This window comes from Scyliorhinus canicula, chromosome 9 (assembly GCF_902713615.1).
Source record: "Scyliorhinus canicula chromosome 9, sScyCan1.1, whole genome shotgun sequence".
NCBI lineage: Eukaryota > Metazoa > Chordata > Chondrichthyes > Carcharhiniformes > Scyliorhinidae > Scyliorhinus > Scyliorhinus canicula.
In genome coordinates this window covers 80524638-80546385 of record NC_052154.1, presented here as the reverse complement: position 1 = coordinate 80546385, position 21748 = coordinate 80524638, and the positions used below count along the sequence as shown (strand labels likewise).

Here is a 21748-nt window from a genome sequence, read left to right as displayed (position 1 = left end):
CATGCACAGCTGGATGGCAGCCTTTCCAGGTGCAGCAATGGTGCCCCGTGTTTGTCCACCATGCTTCCACAACCCACTTCCTGGCCACCCCCCGCTACTTCCGCCGGCCCCGGCAGCAGACCACCACCTACCCCCCCCCCCCCCCCCCCCCCCCAACCCCAGCCAGCGGCATAGCTGTCGGAAAACTATGGCAATGCTGGCCACTTTTCGTACTCCCTCTCTCTTCCTCAACAGCCATGATGCCGTTTTCATGATTTTTAAAAGCAGAAGTGAACCGTGTAGTCGGGAACTTGGCCCATCGGAGGCAGAAAATGGCGGAGGCACCGGAGAACACTGGGTTGGATTATATGCGAACTGTACGTACATTCTGGACCGCATTGATGCTGCCGTCGAGGTGATGGAGAATTGCAATTTGGATTCAAATCGCGGTTTCTGCGATTTTGGTGTTGGAACCTATTCTCCGCCCAATCACCCTTCCCTCTTTCAGCGTCAGCTAACGGAGAACCCTGCCCATTTTGTGGGGTCATGTTAAACTTCTTGGGCGGGATTATCATTGGCCGATGCCAGAATCAGAAAATGCGATTGGGTGGAGAATCACATGTGAGGTGAAATTGTGGCCGGCACCAGGCACCTGACGGAATGCCATGCTCTGGTACCTCGACAGCAGCATCAATGCATTCTACTCCTCCCATACAATAAACACCATTGACATATCATTAGCAGGCCTGACCCAGTGCTCCCAGGGCCTTCATGATGCTCTACTTATGCTGAGAGGAATTACAGATGGTGAGTTTTACTTATAGTTTTAAAAATCGAGGATCAAGTGCCATGGCTGATGAGGGAGAGGGCGGAGGGAGAGACATGTAGAGGCGTGACTGTGGGCTGCCAGTCCTGTCGCTGACTGGGGGTGGGGTACATCTGTCAGCCAGTGGGGAGTGATGGGGGGAGACCAGAGGATGGGTCGTGAGGTCGGGGTGACCTCCCCATGGACTGTGGCATCCAAGCACAGACACACCATTGCCACGGCCTGCAAGGCAGACAACTTGCTGCGCACCCCTCTGTGGCCCGTGGTTGCACAGTGTGACGCCGACCGTATGTGTACCCCCTTGCCACCACCCCCTTCACCCCAGCCCTCACCCTCTACCCCAGCAATCCCACACATCCCCCTGCACACCACCAGCTCTACCCCCCAACCAGCCACCACCTACCGGTGGGCCATCATGGGGCCCACCCAAGAGTAACACCCACCGTAGCACCTACAGTAGGGCATGATACGATGGCCGTAAAATGATCTGCTGACATGAGTAGCGCCAGCCAATTGTACCACTGGCAGCAAGGACATACGCCAGGGCCAGATGCCCCCATGGTGCCGGTCGCTGACCGGGCCATTGGTGCGGAGGCCAGAGTGCCAGGTGTAATGGCCGGGTGTGAGCGTGGGTCTGGGAGAGGAGAATGGGAAGGGGAACATGCAGGGGCAAGGTCTGCAGTGCAGACCGGGACAAGCTGGAGCTGCTCGAGGAGGGCCCTGCAGTGGCAGAGCCTGCCCCAGAGGAACAGGAGGCAGCCAGTGGGAAGGAGAGCCAGCTGCTCAACAAGCTGAGGAGCAGGTGAGAAGGAGACACTGCATCATGCCTCGTGTGTATTGGCAGCAACTGTCATTCGAGGACCTGCCGGACTGGGCATGCCGTCTAAGACTCCGGCTGAGCAGGGGGGCAGTGTGACATATCTGCCGGATCATGGCAAACATGGCACCATGGGGATTTGGGGGAGGACATCCCTGATGGCCATCAAGGTGATGATTGTCCTGATGTTTTATGCCATAGGGTCGTTCCAGGCGCCAAATTGGGGCCCATCCAGAATGTCACAGAACTCAATTAAAAAGGGCAGCTGCACATGACTGAGGCCCTATATGCCCACTCGACACAGTACATCAAATTCAATGTGGACCGAGCCCACCAGGGCCCAGGCAGCAGGGTTTGCTGTCATTGCCGAGGTGCCCCAGCTCCAGGAGCTGATCAATGGGATGCATGTCGCCCTAGAGCATCTTCCCATGACAGGCTAGTGTTCACATACCGATAGGGTTTCCACTCCATGAATGGACAGCTCGTGTATGACCATGAACAGCACATCATGCACGTCTGCACCTGATACCTGGGCAGTGTGCATGATGCCTTCATCCTGGCACGCTCGATGGTTCCTGACATCTTTGAGGTGCAACCTGGTACTCTGATTCTCCCTCCAGAGATGCTGCCTGACCTGTTGAGTATTCCACCATTTTCAGTCTTTTTTCAGATTTTCAGCACCTGCAGTATATTGTTCTTGTCACATTTGCAAGCAGTAGGCAACGGTCAGGTATGAGATGTTAGGTTTCAGATCAATTAGGATCTCATTGATTGACAAAACATGCTGAAAGAGCTAAATGTCGCCTTTTGTTCCCACATGATTAAGTATCACAAGGCCAATTTGGAGAAGAATGCCATTCAGCCAATCGAGTCTTCACCGACCCTCTGAAAGAGCACCCTAACCACGTCCAATCCCCACCGTATCCTTGTAACCCCACCTAACCTTTGAACACTAAGGGACAATTTAGCATGGCCAATCCACCTAACCTGCACAACTTCAGACTGTGGGAGGAAACCGGAGCGCCCAGAGGAAACCCAAGCAGACAAGGGGCGAATGTACAAACTCCACACAGTCACCAAAGGATGGAATTGAACCTGGGTCATCGACGCTGTGAAGCACCAGTGCTAAGCATTGTGCCACGCTGCCGCCCAAATATCAGCCCAAATATCAGCCCAAATATCAGCCCAAATATACTATTGCATGGGATAATATTGAACTCTGGTGTATTATTGTGCCTTTAACTGCTTAGAAACCTACAGGAAGGTTTCCAGTAGAAATTTTCGTGTAGCTTTGTTCTGCTCCCTAAGAATTCCAGTGGAAGTGGAGGAAAACATGACAAATAGCTGTGACAATCATTCGCATGAACCCCTTCGGGATTTATTCATTGTAAATCTCTGCGGGAAAAATACATTTGTACTTAGGGACAAAGAGCTAGTCAATTACTAGGATTCAATAATGGAGGACAATTGAGATAGGCGACTTCCGGTGATGGTGATGTGCTGATGAGACATTGTCAGAATCAAATAGGCACTTTTAGGCAAATTTTGCCTGAAAAATCAAAAGGAACATAACGTCAACAGAGGAATGAAAATGACCGCAAAAGAAATGCCAGCAAACGGGAGTTCAAGGGGTCAATGGGACGGCGGAAGTAGCAAAAAGGACCAGGAACAGCAAGCGGGTGAACCGGCGGACCCACGAGGCAAGGGTCATCCAAGAGAGAGGGAGACTATCGACCCAAGCATCAGCCTCCCCTTCGCCAGCTGGAGACGGATGGAAGACATTCCACAAGAAGGAGCTGGCCACCACGAAAGAGGTGATCAGAATTGAAATCCAGTGGCGGTCAAGGTGGTGGTGACAGAGGCGATGGTCACCTTATAAAATACAATCGCTATGTTGGGGAAGAAAGTGGAGGTGCAGGAGAAAATGATCCATGACCAGGACAGAGCCTCAATGGACCAGAGTGACAGGATTGTCACTCTTAAAGCAAAATTCAACAGGCTGGTGGCAGCCCAGGGAAGCTGGAGATGGTCAAGGAGCAGGAGAGCAGGTCCAGATGACAGAATGTTCAGATTGTGGGCCTACCAGAAGGCATCAAGGGGAGAGACGACAGGCTACATTGCCCACATTCTGGGCAACTTAGTCGGGAGAGACAGCTTTCCTCACCCCCAGAACTTGACGGGGCACACAGGTCGCTGAAACCAAAGCCCAAGGCGAGGAAGCAGCCGAGAGCGATCATTGCGAAGCTGCACTGATATCAGGACCAAGAAAGGATATTGCGCTGGGCAAGACAAACTAGAGTGAGCACGTGGGAAGGACACAAAATCCCTATTTACCAGGATATTGGGGCGAAACGAAGGGTCATGTTTAACCAGGCAAAGTCGTTGCTATGCAAAAATGGGGTGCGATTTGGCATGCTATACCCAGTCAGACTCTGGATCACATAGCAGAACAAAGAGCACTACTCTCATACCCCAGCAGAGCAAACAATTTTGTGCGGGCTAACAGCCTAGACAAGGGGCAGGTGAGGCAGCAATGAAGGCGGATCGCAGGAAGATCGCTAAAGAAATAGAGACAGCTTGAATAGCTATCATGTTTGTGGGGGACTGTACTGCCTCGTTCTGATCAAAAAGACCGGGTCACAGGAGAGAGCAAGGACAGGGAATTGCAGATGAGCGTACAGGCAGAGAAAGCAGACAGTCAGCAAGCAGAAGCAATGGGCTAGACCAGCCCCGGGAAGGAAGCCACCGTATTAGCAGGGATAGCTAGCACGGGAAGACAGGCAGTAAGGGGGGGCCATGGCACACCTCTCAAATGTAGGGAGGACCGAGCCAGAGGGAGGTGGGCACAGGGACAGTAAGGGGAACGCATGGGGGGGGGGGGGGGGGAGACAGAGAGGGGGAGACAGAGAGGGGGCAATGTAGGGAGGTGGGCAGGATGGGGGAAAGGAACACGTAGAAAACAGGACAGGAAAAAAGAGTTGGTTCTCGAATGGCCACCACCACCAGCTCTGAATACTTCCAGCTGCACAGATGCACACGGCAGGGATACCCACTGTACCTGCTCCTGTTCGCAATTGAACACCTGAAGATTGCTCGGCGAGACGCAAAACGATGGAAGGGCATCCAAAGAGGAGGCAGGGGGCACAGAGTGTTGCTCCATGTGGATGACCAGCTCCTCTATATCTCGGACCCACAGAATGGCCTGAAAGCAATCAAGCAGTTCATGGAAGAGTTCAGAGACTCCCTGGGCTACAAACTCTATCTCAGCAAGAACAAGGATTTCCCAGTGATCCCGAATGGGATGAAGGACTTCCATTCAAGCTAGCCCCATCTATGGAAACTACAAATTCCCACCAGCCATGCTTGATACCATTTTTAAAAGATGGAGACAGGGCGGGGAAATGCTACAATCAGGGACTTCTACATAAGGGGACAGACTAGTGACTCTGGGCAAACTGACAGAAGACCTGTAACTACCAACAGGACAGAAACACAGACACCTCCAAATCAAATATTTTCTCTGCAAAGAGATGGCAGGATACCCCAGGGCCCCAAGAGACACACTATTAGAGGAACTGATAAACACTGGGGGGGGAGCGAAACTGTAGGAACATCTATGAATAGTTATTGGATAGGGCAAGACTACCACTAGACGAAGCCAGATGAAAATGAGGGGGTCGAACTAGGGACAGAAGTGGGTTGGGGACTCTGCAGCGAAGCACTGAGTAGCGGTAACTCCAGCTCCTCTTGCGCAAGGCTTAGCTTCATGCAGTTTAAAATGGTGCACAGAGCACACCTGACCAGAACCCGAATGAATAGGTTCTTCCCAGAGGTAGAAGATAAATGTGAACGGTGCCAGGGAGCCCCGGCCAACCACATCCACATGTTCTGGGTCTGCCCAAGACTTGTCGGGTTTTGGACAGCCTTCTTCGAGGCGAAATCCAAGGTTGTGAGGGTGAAGCAGTGCCCGAGAGTGGCAGTCTTCGAGATGTCGCAGCAGCCAGAGCTACATATGGGGAAGGGGGCCGATGCCCTTGCTTTTGCTTCCCTAATCGCACGCTGGAGAATCCTACTCGGCTGGCGATCAGCAGCACTACCCAGCAGACTGGCTGGCAGACCTGGCAGAATTTCTCCTTCTGGAGAAGAGCAAGTAAAGCATCCGAGGGTCGGATGAGGGCTTCCTCAAAGCATGGGGGCCATTCATCAGCCTGTTCCAAGACCTGTTCAAGGCCAACAGGGAAAGAGGGGGAGACGGGGAGAACAGATAACAACGTGCATAACGTCGAGGTACAAAGGGGGAAGGCGGGAGAAAATGAGGAGGGAACACAAGGGAGCCACAGAGAGAAACATGGGGGAAGTGGAGGGAGGGAGGGAGGGGGCAGGAAGACCCCCCCTCCCCCCATAAACCAAAGAGGTCAACATCAGAAGCCACAGAAAAGAGGAGCGGAGCTCAGCAGTAGGACATCCAGGGTGGAAGAGGAGGATACCGATGAGGGGACAGGGAGGGGGCAGTGAGGGGGTAAGGGGGGACAGGAAGAATGTACAATAAGAAATATGTATGTAAATAAGAAACTCTACAACATGTAAATACCAGATACACCATTCATTGAAAATATCATTCTGTATAATTGAAAAATGCCAATAAAAACATTTTTTTTAAACAATTGAGACAGGTAATAATTCTTTACCAATCAATCTGTCACCGCAGTAGTGTGAGTACTCTTTAATAGCATAATTTCCAGCACTATAACCCTAATTAGTTCTTGTATTAGAGCACCCACTCCTGTGCTCAAGCCCTGCCACTTTTGCTAACCTAGCTAAAGATGGAAATATGAGGCTCGCCATAATTTTCTCAAGGGCAATTGGGGATGGACAACACTTCTGGCCATGCCAGCAATGTTCACAACCAATGGGAAAAAAAAGAAAAGGAGAGAATAGCATTTGATTGATTGCAAATAGAATTGAGATTTCAATGCAAGTAATGGTCTGGAGGGTGCTTGAATGTAACAGGACAAATAAAACAGAGAGCATATGACGATCAAGGTATGCTAAACATTTAGGGAGTTCTAGTTCAACCTCATCCTGGAGTGGTACGTTCAGCTCTGAACATTGTGAACGACGTAAACAGGGCACAGCAAAGATTTACAGGAATGGTAACGAGACCGAGGGCAGAGAGACTGGAGAGGTTGACGTTCTTCTACTTAGAATCGAGAAGGTAAAGAGGCGAGTTGAGAGCTGCGTTCACAATTATGATAAGTTTTGATTGGGTAATTGAGGAGAAACTGCTTATAGTAGCAGAAGGGTTGCTAACCAGAGGGCCAAGATTTAAGGCTATTGGCAAATGAAGCTGAAGCTTTTGATATTTGGGTAGCCTTGTCTGGCTATTTATAAAATTCATTTACGGAATTAGGGCATCACTGGTTAGGCCAGCATTTATTGCCCACCCCTAGTTGCCCTTCAGAAGGTGCTGATGAGTTGCCTCCTTAAACTGATGCAGTCCCTGAGCTGTAGGTACACCCAGTGGCGGACTGGCCAGGGTGTCAGCTTGCCCGATGGCAAGTGGGCCCCTGATGAAGTGGGCCCCCTATATCAAATAAAAATGCAATAAAGAAACAACCACAGACAACTGTTTTAGTAATAAAAAGGAATAAGAAAAAAAAGAGAACAGGACACAAATAAGCAGTGCATGAAAAGGAACGAAGCGGGGAGGTAGTGGAAGGATGTGGAATAGGGGTACCCGGGTCGGGCATAATTAAGGAAATTCCATGTTTTCAGCAAGAGTGTGTGAATTTAAAGATAAAGTTACAATTCGTGATTTATGATGGTCGGCAACTTCAAAGAATATCAAGCAGTAGTCTTGGTTCAGCCGGTCCGGGGCCCGGAAAGCCAAGAAGGGGCCCGTGAATCTCTGAAGGGCCCTTAAAAATTATAATTAATTAGATAAATAAATCTCCAACTTCTTTCCTGAGATTTGTATTCTAACTTAATAAGATATAATTGTTTTTAAAAAGAGCAATACCAAATAAAAATGCAATAGAGAAACAAACAAATAATCACTCAGTGTATGAAGGAACGAAGCAGTGTTAAACGGATGTGAAAAGGAGTGGGGGGGGGGGGGGGGTGGGGGGGGGAGCTGGTTCACCCGGGTCGGACATAGTTGGAAATCCACGTTTTCAGCAAGATTGTGTGAATTTAAAGATAAAGTTACAGTTCGTGATTTGAGATGGTCGGCAACTTGAAAGGATATCAAGCAGTACATAGGGTCGTGAGGTCACCGAAAAGGAGAAGTGGTACCTTTGACCGTGAATCATGAGGTCAAAGATATTGAAGTGATAAGCCATGATTGGTAAACTCAAAGGGTTGCGACTTGTAACACTGCACTGGTATCAAACTGGACATGTTAACTTTGGTCGTGGGACCATTCTTAATGTCTTACTATAGTCGGACCAAACTTCTAAGTTTCAACAGTTGTCTCAGTTGCTTGCTGGTGTGAACACTGGACAGTGGATTGTCTCCTCTTCTGAAGCTGCATAGGCCACAGTAGTATTGACTAATGAACATAGCCTATTGAAGTGTAAGTAAGTTATTTTATATTTTTTATCAAGTAGGGGTTTATCTGGCGTTCCTTCAAGTTATTCTTGCAATCATCAATATTCATTTTTCCCAATATGGGCTATTTTTAATTAAGTTTTTATTTCAGGAATATTACCCCTACCAGCATGGAAAAGAAAAACCATAAATCTGGGTCACTAAAACGCAAAGGACAAAAAGAAGCAGAAAGGAAGGAATCAGCCAAGCGATGCAGGCCTATTACAGAGTTTATAATACCACAAGCACAATCCACATCAATATCCAGTTCTGCAACAAATAATCAAGAAGCAAGAAACAATGCTCATGGTGATGATGCAATGACATGCGAGTTACAAGAACAGAGAAGAGCTACCTTGAATGTAGAGACAAATACAAGTGCATCCATTACTAATCAACCCAGGCCCAATATTTCTTCCGGCTTCCTTGTTCCGGTATCTGTACTGCCTGTAGTTGCAACATCTGAACACATAGCTTCAACTAGTGACAGGGAATCAGATATTCCTTCAAGCATAAATGACTTGGTTTCTGAAGCACATCCTGTAAATGAACCTATGCAAGAAAATGAAAGATCAATTACTGGAATCTTCCGATATCCATCACGAGCAAAGCTAAAACAGTTTTTTGCTGAACATCCACTTGATGATCTGCCATTTGATGCTTGTTTGTATGAGAGGAAAATTTTGAATGACTCAGTCCCAAGAAAATGGCTAACATATAACAAAGAAAATAGATGCTTATATTGTTCATACTGCTTAGCTTTTGAGTTTCCCAACACTTGTAATCCATCACCCTTTGTACGTGGCTTTAGTGACTACAGGCGTATTAGCCAGAGCTTGACTTTACATGAATCGACAACAACACGTATCAGAAATGCTCAGCAATATATCAGTGTGGTTAATGATGGCACCTTAGATAAATTTTTTGCAGCATCACTAATTAAAAGGAAAGAAGAAGTATTGAAGCAGAGAAGTATTGTCATGAGGATTAAAGGCATCATAAAGATGTTAGGCAAGCAAGCACTTCCTTTTCGAGGTCACAGAAATGAATCGGCCTACACTCTAGATGATGAGCTTCTGAATCATGGCAATTTTTTAGCTACAGTGCAGTTGATGGCAAAATATGACCCCATTATGGCAGCTCACGTTTCTGCAGTGCAAAACAAGTCTAAACAAAGAATCAAACGATTAGCGCAACAAGGAAAGGCTCAAAGTAAAGGCCGTGGTGGACTTGTTACATACCTGAGTAAAACAACTATAAACATGTTAATCAAAATTATGAAGAATATGATGCAAGAAAGAATTAGTCATGAAGTTTCTCAAGCAAAATATTATTCTATTCAGGTTGATTCAACACAAGATAATTCATCCATCGATCAGTTTAGCGTTATTATTCGGTATGTGCTTAAAGGTATTATCTGTGAGCGACTACTTTCAGTTGTGCCAAATAATGATGGTACAGGACAGGGACTTTTTGATCTATTGATTGAAACATTACAGCATCTTAAAATTGACCCCAAAAATGTTTATCTGATAGCACAGATGGCACTGCAAGCTACCATGGCCAGTATAATGGTTCACAAAGTAAAATAGCTGATGTGGCTGATCAACATGTTCATATACGGTGCTGTGCCCATGTCTTGACTTTGGTGATAACTGAAACAACAAAATGTTGTGTGCCTGCAGTTTCTTTTTTCAATTTGCTCCAGAATATAGCAATTTTTGTGAAAGCATCATACAAGAGAATGGCTGTATGGAGAGAAGTTGTTGGAAAACATCTAGGCTAATTGGTGAGACCAGATGGTCGGGAAAATCCAATGCAGCAACAACTATATTTGGACGTTTTGATGATGCCACTGCCAGTACTTTCGTAAATCTATTGACATGCTTATCAATTATACAAGATTCAGAAAAGTTTGATGCAAAAACAAAACATGAAGCAAATGTTTTACTTCAAAGTCTACTAAAGTTTGAAACCATATTGACAGCATTTACTTACTTGTATATATTTGAAACTACAACCCCGTTATCAAGTTATCTACAGACAAGTGGTTTAGATATGTTTACTGCATGGAGTTTCGTAGATTCAGCTACAACAAGTTGAAGGAACAGACAAGAACATTTGATAACGTTCACAGCAAGGCTTTGGAATTTGTAAATAAATGTAATGACAGGATTTCACAGATGAATATGGATGAAAATCAAACATTGGACATTGATGCGTTGGAAACAGCATTGCCAGTTAAGAGGCAGAGGAAGAAGAAAAGAATGGCAGATGAGCTTATTGATGATGAAAGAAATTCCTCAGATTCTCTAGCTGATTTTCGAGTAAATGTGTTTAACCTAATAATGGATCGCATTGTCCAGTCACTAGAATCACGCTTTGTACAACACAAACAGTTGTATAAAGATTTGTCCTGCTTGGACCCAGCAAAGTTTAAAACTATTGCAGAGAAGGGCCTTGAAGATGAAGCATTGGAAGGTATTATTAAGCTGTTTCCACAAATCAGCAAAGATCAAGTAATATTGGAATTTTTTCTTTTGCTTCAAACTTTGATGTATTAAAGCTATTGCTTAATGATGGTGAGAATATGGATTCCAGTTGCAACAATTGTAAAATTTGCAGCACTTGTCCATCGTGTGTACTAAAAATTCTGGCATCCAACAGACTTCATGACAAGGCATATGATAACCTTTATGAACTTTCTAAAGTCATCTGCACATTATCAGTTACTCGAGTCGAATGTGAGAGGACATTTTCAAAGCTAAAGATCATAAAGACAAGGTTAAGAAAATCGCTGTCTGAGGAGAATTTGGAATCATACATGTTGCTATCCATTGAAAAGGATTGTTAGATGAATTGGATGTAGAAGCAATTATTGGCAGATTCGCACAATCATCTAGCGAACACAAACATAAGAACATAAGAACATAAGAACATAAGAACTAGGAGCAGAAGTAGGCCATCTGGCCCCTCGAGCCTGCTCCGCCATTCAATTAGATCATGGCTGATCTTTTGTGGACTCAGCTCCACTTTCCGGCCCGAACACCATAACCCTTAATCCCTTTATTCTTCAAAAAACTATATATCTTTACCTTAAAAACATGTAATGAAGGAGCCTCAACTGCTTCACTGGGCAAGGAATTCCATAGATTCACAACCCTTTGGGTGAAGAAGTTCCTCCTAAACTCAGTCCTAAATCTACTTCCCCTTATTTTGAGGCTATGTCCCCTAGTTCTGCTGTCACCCGCCAGTGAAAACAACCTGCCCGCATCTATCCTATCTATTCCCTTCATAATTTTAAATGTTTCTATAAGATCCCCCCTCATCCTTCTAAATTCCAACGAGTACAGTCCCAGTCTACTCAACCTCTCCTCATAATCCAACCCCTTCAGCTCTGGGATTAACCTAGTGAATCTCCTCTGCACACCCTTCAGCACCAGTACGTCCTTTCTCAAGTAAGGAGACCAAAACTGAACACAATACTCCAGGTGTGGCCGCACTAACACCTTATACAATTGCAACATAACCTCCCTAGTCTTAAACTCCATCCCTCTAGCAATGAAGGACAAAATTCCATTTGCCTTCTTAATCACCTGTTGCACTTGTAAACCAACCTTCTGTGACTCATGCACTAGAACACCCAAGTCTCTCTGAACAGTGGCATGCTTTAATATTTTATCGTTTAAATAATAATCCCGTTTGCTGTTATTCCTACCAAAATGGATAACCTCACATTTGTCAACATTGTATTCCATCTGCCAGACCCGAGCCCATTCACTTAACCTATCCAAATCCCTCTGCAGACTTCCAGTATCCCCTGCACTTTTCGCTTTACCACTCATCTTAGTGTCATCTGCAAACTTGGACACATTGCCCTTGGTCCCCAACTCCAAATCATCTATGTAAATTGTGAACAATTGTGGGCCCAACACGGATCCCTGAGGGACACCACTAGCTACTGATTGCCAACCAGAGAAACACCCATTTATCCCAACTCTTTGCTTTCTATTAATTAACTAATCCTCTATCCATGCTACTACTTTACCCTTAATGCCATGCATCTTTATCTTATGCAGCAACCTTTTGTGTGGCACCTTGTCAAAGGCTTTCTGGAAATCCAGATATACCACATCCATCGGCTCCCCGTTATCTACTGCACTGGTAATGTCCTCAAAAAATTCCACTAAATTAGTTAGGCATGACCTGCCTTTTACGAACCCATGCTGCGTCTGCCCAATGGGACAATTTCTTTCCAGATGCCTCGCAATTTCTTCCTTGATGATAGATTCCAGCATCTTCCCTACTACCGAAGTTAAGCTCACTGGCCTATAATTTCCTGCTTTCTGCCTACCTCCTTTTTTAAACAGTGGCGTCACGTTTGCTAATTTCCAATCCACCGGGACCACCCCAGAGTCTAGTGAATTTCGGTAAATTATCACTAGTGCATCTGCAATTTCCCTAGCCATCTCTTTTAGCACTCTGGGATGCATTCCATCAGGGCCAGGGGGCCAGGAGACTTGTCTACCTTTAGCCCCATTAGCTTGCCCATCACTCCCTCCTTAGTGATAACAATCCTCTCAAGGTCCTCACCTGTCATAGCCTCATTTCTATCAGTCGCTGGCATGTTATTTGTGTCTTCCACTGTGAAGACCGACCCAAAAAACCTGTTCAGTTCCTCAGCCATTTCCTCATTTCCCCTTATTAAAACTCCCTTCTCATCCTCTAAAGGACCAATATTTACCTTAGCCACTCTTTTTTGTCTTATATATTTGTAAAAACTTTTACAATTGGTAAACGATTGGTATTAATGTAGTTGACTGCATGCAATGCTCTATTGTGCTTTTGAACTATCTGTTAATGTGTAAACTGTGCAGTAAACTATTTAAAAATATCAACCAATTACTTAAAATTAAAAAAATAAATAAAAAATTCAATTATAACATTCTGTATTTACATTTGGTATTCACTGCCAGTAATATGTACAGTACATGTACACTGTAATTACTAAGAAATATACATTTTTTCCACAAAAATTTTAATTGTACCCTTTTTTCCATATGTATTTTTTGAAAATTTTATTATTCGTTATGAAAATTAAATGATAGCATTGTAGTTATGGGTGGGCCCCCTTTGTCTCCTGGCAACCAATATTTTTAGACCCAGTCCGCCACTGGGTACACCCACTGTATTGTTAGGGCAGGGACTCCAGGATTTGCCCCAGTGATAGTGAAGAAATGGCGATTTATTTACAAGTCAGGGTGGTGAGTGACTTGAGAGAAACCTCCAGGTGGTGGGCTTCCCAGGTATCTGCTGCTCTTGTCCTTCGAGATTGTAGTGGTCGTGGATTTGGGAGGTACTGTCTAAGGAACCGTGGCGAGTTACGAAGATCAAAGGGCCGATAGCTTGGAGGAAGCTTGGAGGAAGATTCCTGAATGACTTTCACCCCCCAATTTCAGATCAACAAACTCGACACAACAAATTTCGAAACTGCCAACTGAAACAAGTTGAACGCAGTGAATAACTGGTCCATTTAAATCCGCATTCTCTTTGCAATCAGCTAAATGAGGCCGGTCTGGTTCGTTTCTCCTCACAGTTCCATCTGCGCTAGTCGTCAAAGAGTTTCATCAATATTCCTTGTTGAATTCCAGGTCTCCTGGATTAATAAGTATAACGTTGAACCACGTGGATAGAGGTTCAAAATGTTACCCTGGTTTGTGCAAAAGTAAAATTGCCCTAGCCAACTCTGGAGTTTTACATATTAATTAATCCAAATTATTTTCCCGATTAGTTCTGCTCGGTGTCCATGTTCTTGGAGGCTGATTCAGATGGGGCTCTGAGCTCCGAAGCATTTGCCTACATGAAGAAGAAACCTTTAGATAAGGTTTGGGAGGACCGCCCGCGCCTGCATCCTGAATCGATATTTCCAAGGCTAAGTGCCCGGGGGGGTGCTGAAAAAATATTACTCTTGGGTGGAAATCTTTCAGCCGGCAGTTGGGAAGGGACCTCCTACTTCGCACACTCTCATACAGAAATACAACTGGACCCAATACGCTCTTTCAGTCATGTGATATCTCATGTCAAGATCTCCCCGTTTCATATATTTATCTCAGAGGTCCATTTCCTGCCCAAACCATTCAGGATACATCCTCCTGTACAGCACGTACCATTTTTCCTTTCCATTTACAGCATGTCGATCAGAGTTACAGCTCAGTATATGGCTCTTCTGGGCCTGATTTGGTCAGGTATGTTGAGTTGTTATATGTTGCCGATTTAGAATAGCTTAAATGGTATTTTACATCTGCAACTGTATACATTGTAAAAATAGATGCTGCCGTTCTCAAATTCCACTGCTGGTGTTTCTTCATTGTTTTTGAATTTTCCTCCATTTAGTTATTTTACTTCTCTGACGTATGCAGTTGTTGTCCACATCCTTTTCTACTTATTTCCTAGCCGCCAAAGTAACTTCGAACAAAGTGGAACAGTTCCCTAAACTCCTGACGGTAGCCAGGGGTGACAATGTTTCCATGTTCTGCGCGTTTACCATATATGGAGATGCTCCTGAAGTTTCTTGGTGGAAACGCGGCGCTGAATCTTTGCTGGAACCAGACGACAGGAAGAGATTTAGTCCAAAGAAGGGACGGAGTACATTAGAAATTCTAAATGCGAGTATTACAGACTCCGGAATGTATTATTGTAAAGTCAAACATCAACAGGTCAAGATTGGGGATGGAGGTGGCTCCCAGCTCACTGTGTTTGGTAAGTGTAATTGTTCCAGGGCGCTTTCCGGCTTTGTGCGAGTTATGTAATTTTAACTTATTACTAGTTGAAAATCTGGCGGAATCGGTTTGTTTTACGCTTTGAGGAATTTTCTTTTCCATTGACCTTGACGTTCAACGGTCGTCGATCCCTTATCGCTCGTTTTGCGCTCAGGCCCAAGATCAATTTCACCCACTCCTCGTCCTCGTGACATTTCATCCAATTAGTGCTTTTAGTGAGGTTGCAATTCTGATTGAGCCAAGGTAGAAGAAACGGCATAACTGCTTAAATCTTGCTTCTGGTTAGTCAATGGGATAAGATAGCTCGCTTCACGCTCAGCAAAATAATGGCGCCAAAGTGCGACACTGGGGACAATTTTAATACAAAAGCAAAATATTGCATATACTGAAATAATTTAAACAGGAAAATGACTCAAGGGATCTATGAACACATATGGGCAGAGTCAAGGCTTCAGATCTGCGACCTTTAATCAGAACAATTTGAACACCTCCTAAATAAACTCCTTTATACAGCGTTAAAGACCAATCCGCCCCAATGAAGTGCCTTCAGTATACATTCAAGCGGAAACTCCTCTTACTTCCTGACATTAATATTCCACACACAAGATTACTTTTAGGCCCCTGCTGAAAACTGCCAATCGATTAATTCTATGCCGAACTGTTAGAAATTTGAGATGGAAATCAAGGGAAATAAATCGTGGGTATCGGGAGAATGGACCGAAATGGGACAAATGGAGATAAGGTAGAGATCAGGCATAATCTAAATGAAGGCAGAGCCGGCTGGAGCGGCCGAAATCTCCCCTGCCCCTATGTCCGCACTTTATACTTTGTATTTGTGTCCATTAATAACTTGTATGAAATTCCGAGCTCTTTCCACAAAGGAATCCTACAACCCAGTCAGAGGGGAGATGTTGATCCTGCCCTCAATTCTGGATTCAACCACAATCCGAGAGCTCGCAGGACAGTTTGAACCTCTGGGGTACACCAATGGGACTATCCCTGTTTCATTCACAACTGCTGAAGTGAAGGCTGGATATCACCGAACATTTCTATAAACGCCTGGGCTCCAGTATTTGTAATTTATGATCTCCCTCTACACTCTCCATGCTCAGAAGAAGGTTAGGGCAGGGGACCGAGAGAAAGCTTCTTTCTGCCAAGGGGGGATTCTGTCGCATGTTATATTAAACGTAAAGTAGATCCATTGGAAAATAATAGAGGAATTCTGAGTCTTTGCTGGAAATATAGACTGACATAATCATGAAAGTTAATAATGTTTCTAATTTAATAATTCTCTTTTACGAGAATTTAGAAATGTAAATGTATGAAGAAACTATGTTGAGCGATTTGAAATGAACAACAAAATAATGCAAACCTAATTAAGTATTTTTCCAGTTAAACGGTGACTGTGGAGCAATGGAATATCAAAAATGAGAGAAGATTCTCCAGGCAAGCCATGCCCAACATACTCAATGAAATTGTAGAAGGGCAAAATCCCTGGGATTACATAACATATGCAGTGAAGATTATGTATTTGATTTCACTATGCATAATAAGAATCTTTATTGTCACATTAACACTGCAATGAAGTTACTGTGAAAATCCCCCAGTCGCCACATTCCAGCGCCTGTTCGCGTACGCGGAGGGAGAATTCAGAATGTCCAATTCACATACGGGAGCAAACCGGTGGAAACCCATGCAGACTCGGGAGAATGTGCAGACTCGGCACAGACAGTGACCCAAGCGGGAATCGAACCTGGGACCCTGGCACTGTGAAGCAACAGTGCTAACCACTGTGCTACCCACATGGAAGTTGTGATCTACTCTCCCATATATAATTAGTAATAAAGCCCTGTCCTGTTGAGAAATATGTTTCAGGCCTCAAATCCCCCTCTGGGGAAAGTAACTTTTGTAAAGGCTGCACGATCGGAAACACCCACCATAGAAATGTTGTTTAATCATTGTTAATGCACGGATTTTAATCTATACACGTAGTAACATCGAGTGTGGAAACTTTATAGACATTGGGTATAACTCAATTACGCACCTGTTTTCAATATTAAATGTAAAAAACAAAATATGTTCAGCAACATATGAATTATTTGGACAATGGATTTTTAAAAATGAATGTTTAGTTCGGCCACAATTCTGAGAGAAAACGTGAGGGATTTTGTTGTTCGTGACTTGTTTACGCTCCCTCCCATGGATTGGGACAAGGAATCTCACTTGGGTCTTCTCAGCAAAAAACGCTCCCATTCCAGAAGCTGACCTTCCAGCCGGAACAGTGATCCGTGATTTACCCATTGTCGCCAGCTCTGGGAGATTTATCCTCCCTGTGTTCCTTTGGCAATACACCCAAACAATTTTTGTACGCCATGAAATTATTTCTAATATAATTGCAAACATGAGGTTAAAGAAAAAAGATGGCACGGATAATTATTGTCACATTAGGAATGTAACATAACAGAGGTAGAAAAATAACATTTAAATTGTGTTATTTTTCTCGATTGAAGTTCCCCCAACTCCCCTGAAAATGGTTCAGATTGAAGAGAATTCAGCGATTTCTCTGAAGTTCGAATGCAAAACGGCTGCCTTTTACCCGGAATATTTCAGAATCTCCTGGCAAAGAGATGGTGTGGAAATTCTGACCGGAATAGAAACTGTGAAAAACGAGACGGCGGAGGGTCTTTTTGAGGTCTCCAGCTCTTTGAAAGAAGCAAGGCCTGTACCGAATGGAGTAGTTTATACCTGTCTGGTATCTCATATCTCCCTTAAGGTGCCAGCCAGTGTCAGCTACACCGTCCCACAAGGTAAGATTGGAAACATTTACAGCAGTGAGCGCGGGAAAGGCTGCAAACTGCAGTTATTTATTAGACATGTATCTGAACAGCTTTTCAAATTCTAATATACAGAGAGTGTGGCGTGTATTTACTTCCAATGTCACATCAATTGAATGAATTAAAATTAAAATTAATTAAAATTATCAAGCTGGTTTGTAACTGGGTGAGAGAGAATTTCTCCCTGAAAAGATCTGAAACTGGAGATTGATCTGGGAACCGCTCAAAAACGGAGAGCTTATTCCTCCTCACGTTCTTAGCAACATTTACAGCGAGGAGCCCGGGAACCGCTGCAAATTGTAGTTATTTATTAGACATGTATCTGACCGGCTGTTCAAACTCGAATATACATGGAGAATGTGGAGTGTGTTTACTCACAATGTCACATCAATGGGAATCAATGGATATCTGTAGTGAGAGTACCTTTAAGAAATGGGTGTTTGCTACTGCAGTGATGTCAGAGAGTAGGTGGAGTTGGGCTACCTGTCAGCTTTTTAACTTCCATTTTAGGCTGTTTGCTGCAGGGTGTGTTTTAGTTTTGTTTTCAGTGTTGGAGCTGAAGCCTGATAGAGCAGGTTTACTGCTGTTCTCTCTGCCATCAAAAGACTATCTCTTGATCATTTGGTGAATTCAGAATTATAAATGTTCTCAGTAGTGAATGCAAATCTAATGTGCTGCTGTTTAAAGGTATTTTTTAAGTCTTCTAGATGTTAAAAGGACAGCCTACGGATTACTTATTGTATTCTTTGGGGGTTGTTTTTGAAATAATAGTTGCTAAGATGTTCACTGTTTGTTTCAAAAAGGTTAAGTTGAGTTCAGAGAATAAACATTGTTTTGCTTCAAAAAATACTTTTTCATTTCTGCTGTACCACACCTGTAGAGTGGGCCGTGTGCTCCCCATACCACAATCTATTAAAAGTTGTGGGTCAGGTGAACTCCATGATACACTTTGGGGTTCTCTAAACCCTGGCCCATAACAGCAGGAGGAGAAAGAATTTTCCTTTGAAAAGATCTGAATCGAAAGGTTGATGTGGGAAGCGCTCAAAAACTGAAAGCTTATTCCTCGGCAAATTCTTGCCAAATGAAATTAACTTACACAGAGACAAAAAGATCGGTTTTAACAGATTTACTGTGCATTTAAGTTCAATATATGGGAATATTATTATCATCATTTGTTCTCAGCTGTTTACACCATAAAGTCAGAAATGTCCCTCCCTCTGGCTCCCTTTATGACTTTCATTCCTTCAGACCCCTATCTCCACCTCTCCTCACATCACTTTATGTGAGCCGCTGTTCAGCCTTGTTTGATAATGCTCTGTGAAACATCTTAGGGTGTTTAACTATGTGGAAGGTGCTTTATAAATGCAAGTTTCATCTGGAGTGCACATCTGGAGTACTATTTGCAGTTTTGTTTTCTAATCAAATTATATAATATTTTTAGAAGCAGTTCAGAGAAGTTTCACTTCACTGATTCCCGCATGAAGAGGTTATCTTATGGGTTTCACTTTCCCATTCGACCTATTCACTCCATTTATACACTTCCAATTTATTACACCAGGAATTGTTAACGCTCTGTGTTTTTTAACAATGTCAGTGTGGGAGAAGATCTGTATCCATTGGAGTTTAGAGGAATGGAAGAATGTTTTGAAATGTTAGATCCTCATAAAACTGAAGGAGGCATGATGGTGCAGTGGTTAGCATAGCTGTCTCACAGTGTTGAGGAACTGGATTCGATACCGGCCCCAGGTCACTGACTGTGTGGAGTATGCACATTCTTGCCATGTCTGTGCGGGTCTCACCTCCACAACCCAAAAGGATGTGCAGGGTAGGTGGACTGGCCAGGTTAAATTTCCCCTTCATTGGAAAAAATGAATTGGGTCCTCTAAATTTATTTTGAAAAAAGGTCCCTATAAAACTTAACAGGATGGTGGTTGAGAGAATGTTTCCTCTTGTGGGAGAATCTAGAACTAGAGGACCCAGTTAAAGAACAAGGGGCCTCCCATTTATCAGGGGCAATGCTTTTTTTTGTCAGGGAGTCGGTGGTCTGTGGAATTATGGCCCGAAGGGAGCGGTAGTGCAAAGTCATTGCAAGGCCCATTGGGTCTACACTAACCCTCCAAAAGAGCAATCCATCTTGGCCGACTCCTCCGCCCTATCCCCATAATCCCGGGCATTGATCATGGCCAATCCACCTAACCAGCACATCTTTGCTGGACCGTGGGAGGAAACCGGAGCACCTGGAGAAACAGGCTCAGACATGGGGAGAAAGTGCAGACTCCACACAGACATTCATCCAAGGTTGGAATCGATCCTGGGTCCCTATAGATGTGAAGCAGCAGTGCTAACCACTGTGCCACCATGCTAGTCCAGTCAGAAGCTGACTGCGCCTTTTTGCAATGGACTTTGTTTACTCCATAAATTGCATGATTAACGTGTAGTTGATGTCATTTGATAAACGTTATAATTATTGTACTGCTACAGCTAACAGAAATGAAAGTGGTTGAGGTCCACTGACATTATGGGCTATTATCCTCAGAGACACATTTGCAACTCACCCTGTGTGTGATCCTCTCTGTGTTCCTGTGTGAATCTCGTTGTATTCCACAGTTTCTTATTTCACTCATTTGTTGATCCTGTAGGGGCTGGTACCAATCTTCCACTCATTATTGGACGTGTAGGTGGCATATCGGCTATTTTACTGTTGATAATTGTTTGGGCAAGACTCAAATTGAAAGCATCAGCTGGTAAGAACCTTTTGGCAAATAATGATTCATTATAGAGGATCAAGGAGCATGTTTCTGCACCTTTAATTAATAAAATTGACACCGAATGAGCGTCATGTGATTGAGTGTTGAAAATGACGATGTAAAGTGGATTTTGAATTGCAAATATTCCACCTTCAAATTCGTACTACTCACTCGATTGATACACTTCTAATTTACACCCGGAATTATTAACACTGTGTGCTTTACATAGAGTATCAATGGATTAGATTGGATTTGTTTATTGTCATGTGTACCAAGGTACAGTGAAAAGTATTTTTCTGCAAACAGCTCAAACAGATCATTAAGACAATGAAAAGAAAATAAAATAAAAAGAAAATACATAATCGGGCAACACAAGGTACATGCAGGAAGAGATCTTAAAATATAAGCATTTTAAGTATTATTTCGACTTCCTGCGATAATGTAAAACGGGTGATTTCGAACGAACAATTGTCTTTATATCTCCCCCGAATTTTATTTATGTTGCAATGTTGCGGGGTTAAAATGGGCTGCAACTCCTTATCACATCTTTCACCCCATTGCACAAAGGCAACTTGATTGACCTGGATACAGCGCCACTGTGGTAATGAACGGTAATGCACATCATACTGCAGTTGAAGCCGCTGAACAGTCACAATTCAGGTTTCCTTACTTCATACACAGTAAATATGTTTTGCAGCGAAAGCGTGATACTGGTTTCGCCGGTGCGCTGATTCAGTTGTTCATGCCTTCTCTTTCTTTCAGATAATAATAGAAATTCTGTGGAAGCAGCTCAGAGAGAGGAACCGGTAGGGTGACAATGTTTATTTCATTATATTCCATAAAGGTGAAGTGGGGATTGGGCAGGAGTGGGGATCATAGAATTATGTAGTCCTATAGTTCTCATTTTCCTTCTTTTCAAACATTGCTCCAATTCCCTTTCTGCGGCGTCTGTTCAATATTCTGCCGTCACACTTTCAGTCAGCGCATTGCAGATAGTAACAGCAAACCATCGATGAAAACGGTTTTGCCTCGTTTTCTCGAACTAACCCTCTCAGAATCCTGTCTCTGCTGCCAGAAACGCAATCATAGTTTCGCTAGTCTCCGTCATATCACTGAAGTCCCTCAGGCCTGATACCATTCCAGCAAAACTCCCCTCCAAGGACGTGATATCCATCCTA

The 21748-nt window shown here is 44.0% G+C and overlaps 1 protein-coding gene across 1 annotated transcript; it reads left to right on the top strand.

Annotated features, from left to right (window-relative positions):
- The first annotated feature begins 14350 nt into the window (after positions 1-14350).
- Positions 14351-21385, top strand: LOC119970894 (natural cytotoxicity triggering receptor 3 ligand 1-like). The gene is made up of 5 exons (XM_038806003.1): positions 14351-14455; positions 14664-14969; positions 17500-17796; positions 20463-20567; positions 21333-21385. Exons 1-5 carry the CDS (start codon positions 14401-14403, stop codon positions 21383-21385), a joined length of 816 nt encoding a protein of 271 aa, XP_038661931.1. The 5' UTR covers positions 14351-14400.
- The last annotated feature ends 363 nt before the right edge of the window (positions 21386-21748 follow it).

What these genes read in the sequence shown, in the direction of transcription:
- LOC119970894 (XM_038806003.1), top strand. Translation starts at nt 14,401, where the DNA reads ATGTCGATCAGAGTTACAGCTCAGTATATGGCTCTTCTGGGCCTGATT. An exon ending in TCTGGGCCTGATTTGGTCAG is followed by an intron (nt 14,456 to 14,663) that starts GTATGTTGAGTT and finishes CTTATTTCCTAG; the next exon opens with CCGCCAAAGTAACTTCGAAC. An exon ending in CAGCTACACCGTCCCACAAG is followed by an intron (nt 17,797 to 20,462) that starts GTAAGATTGGAA and finishes TTGATCCTGTAG; the next exon opens with GGGCTGGTACCAATCTTCCA.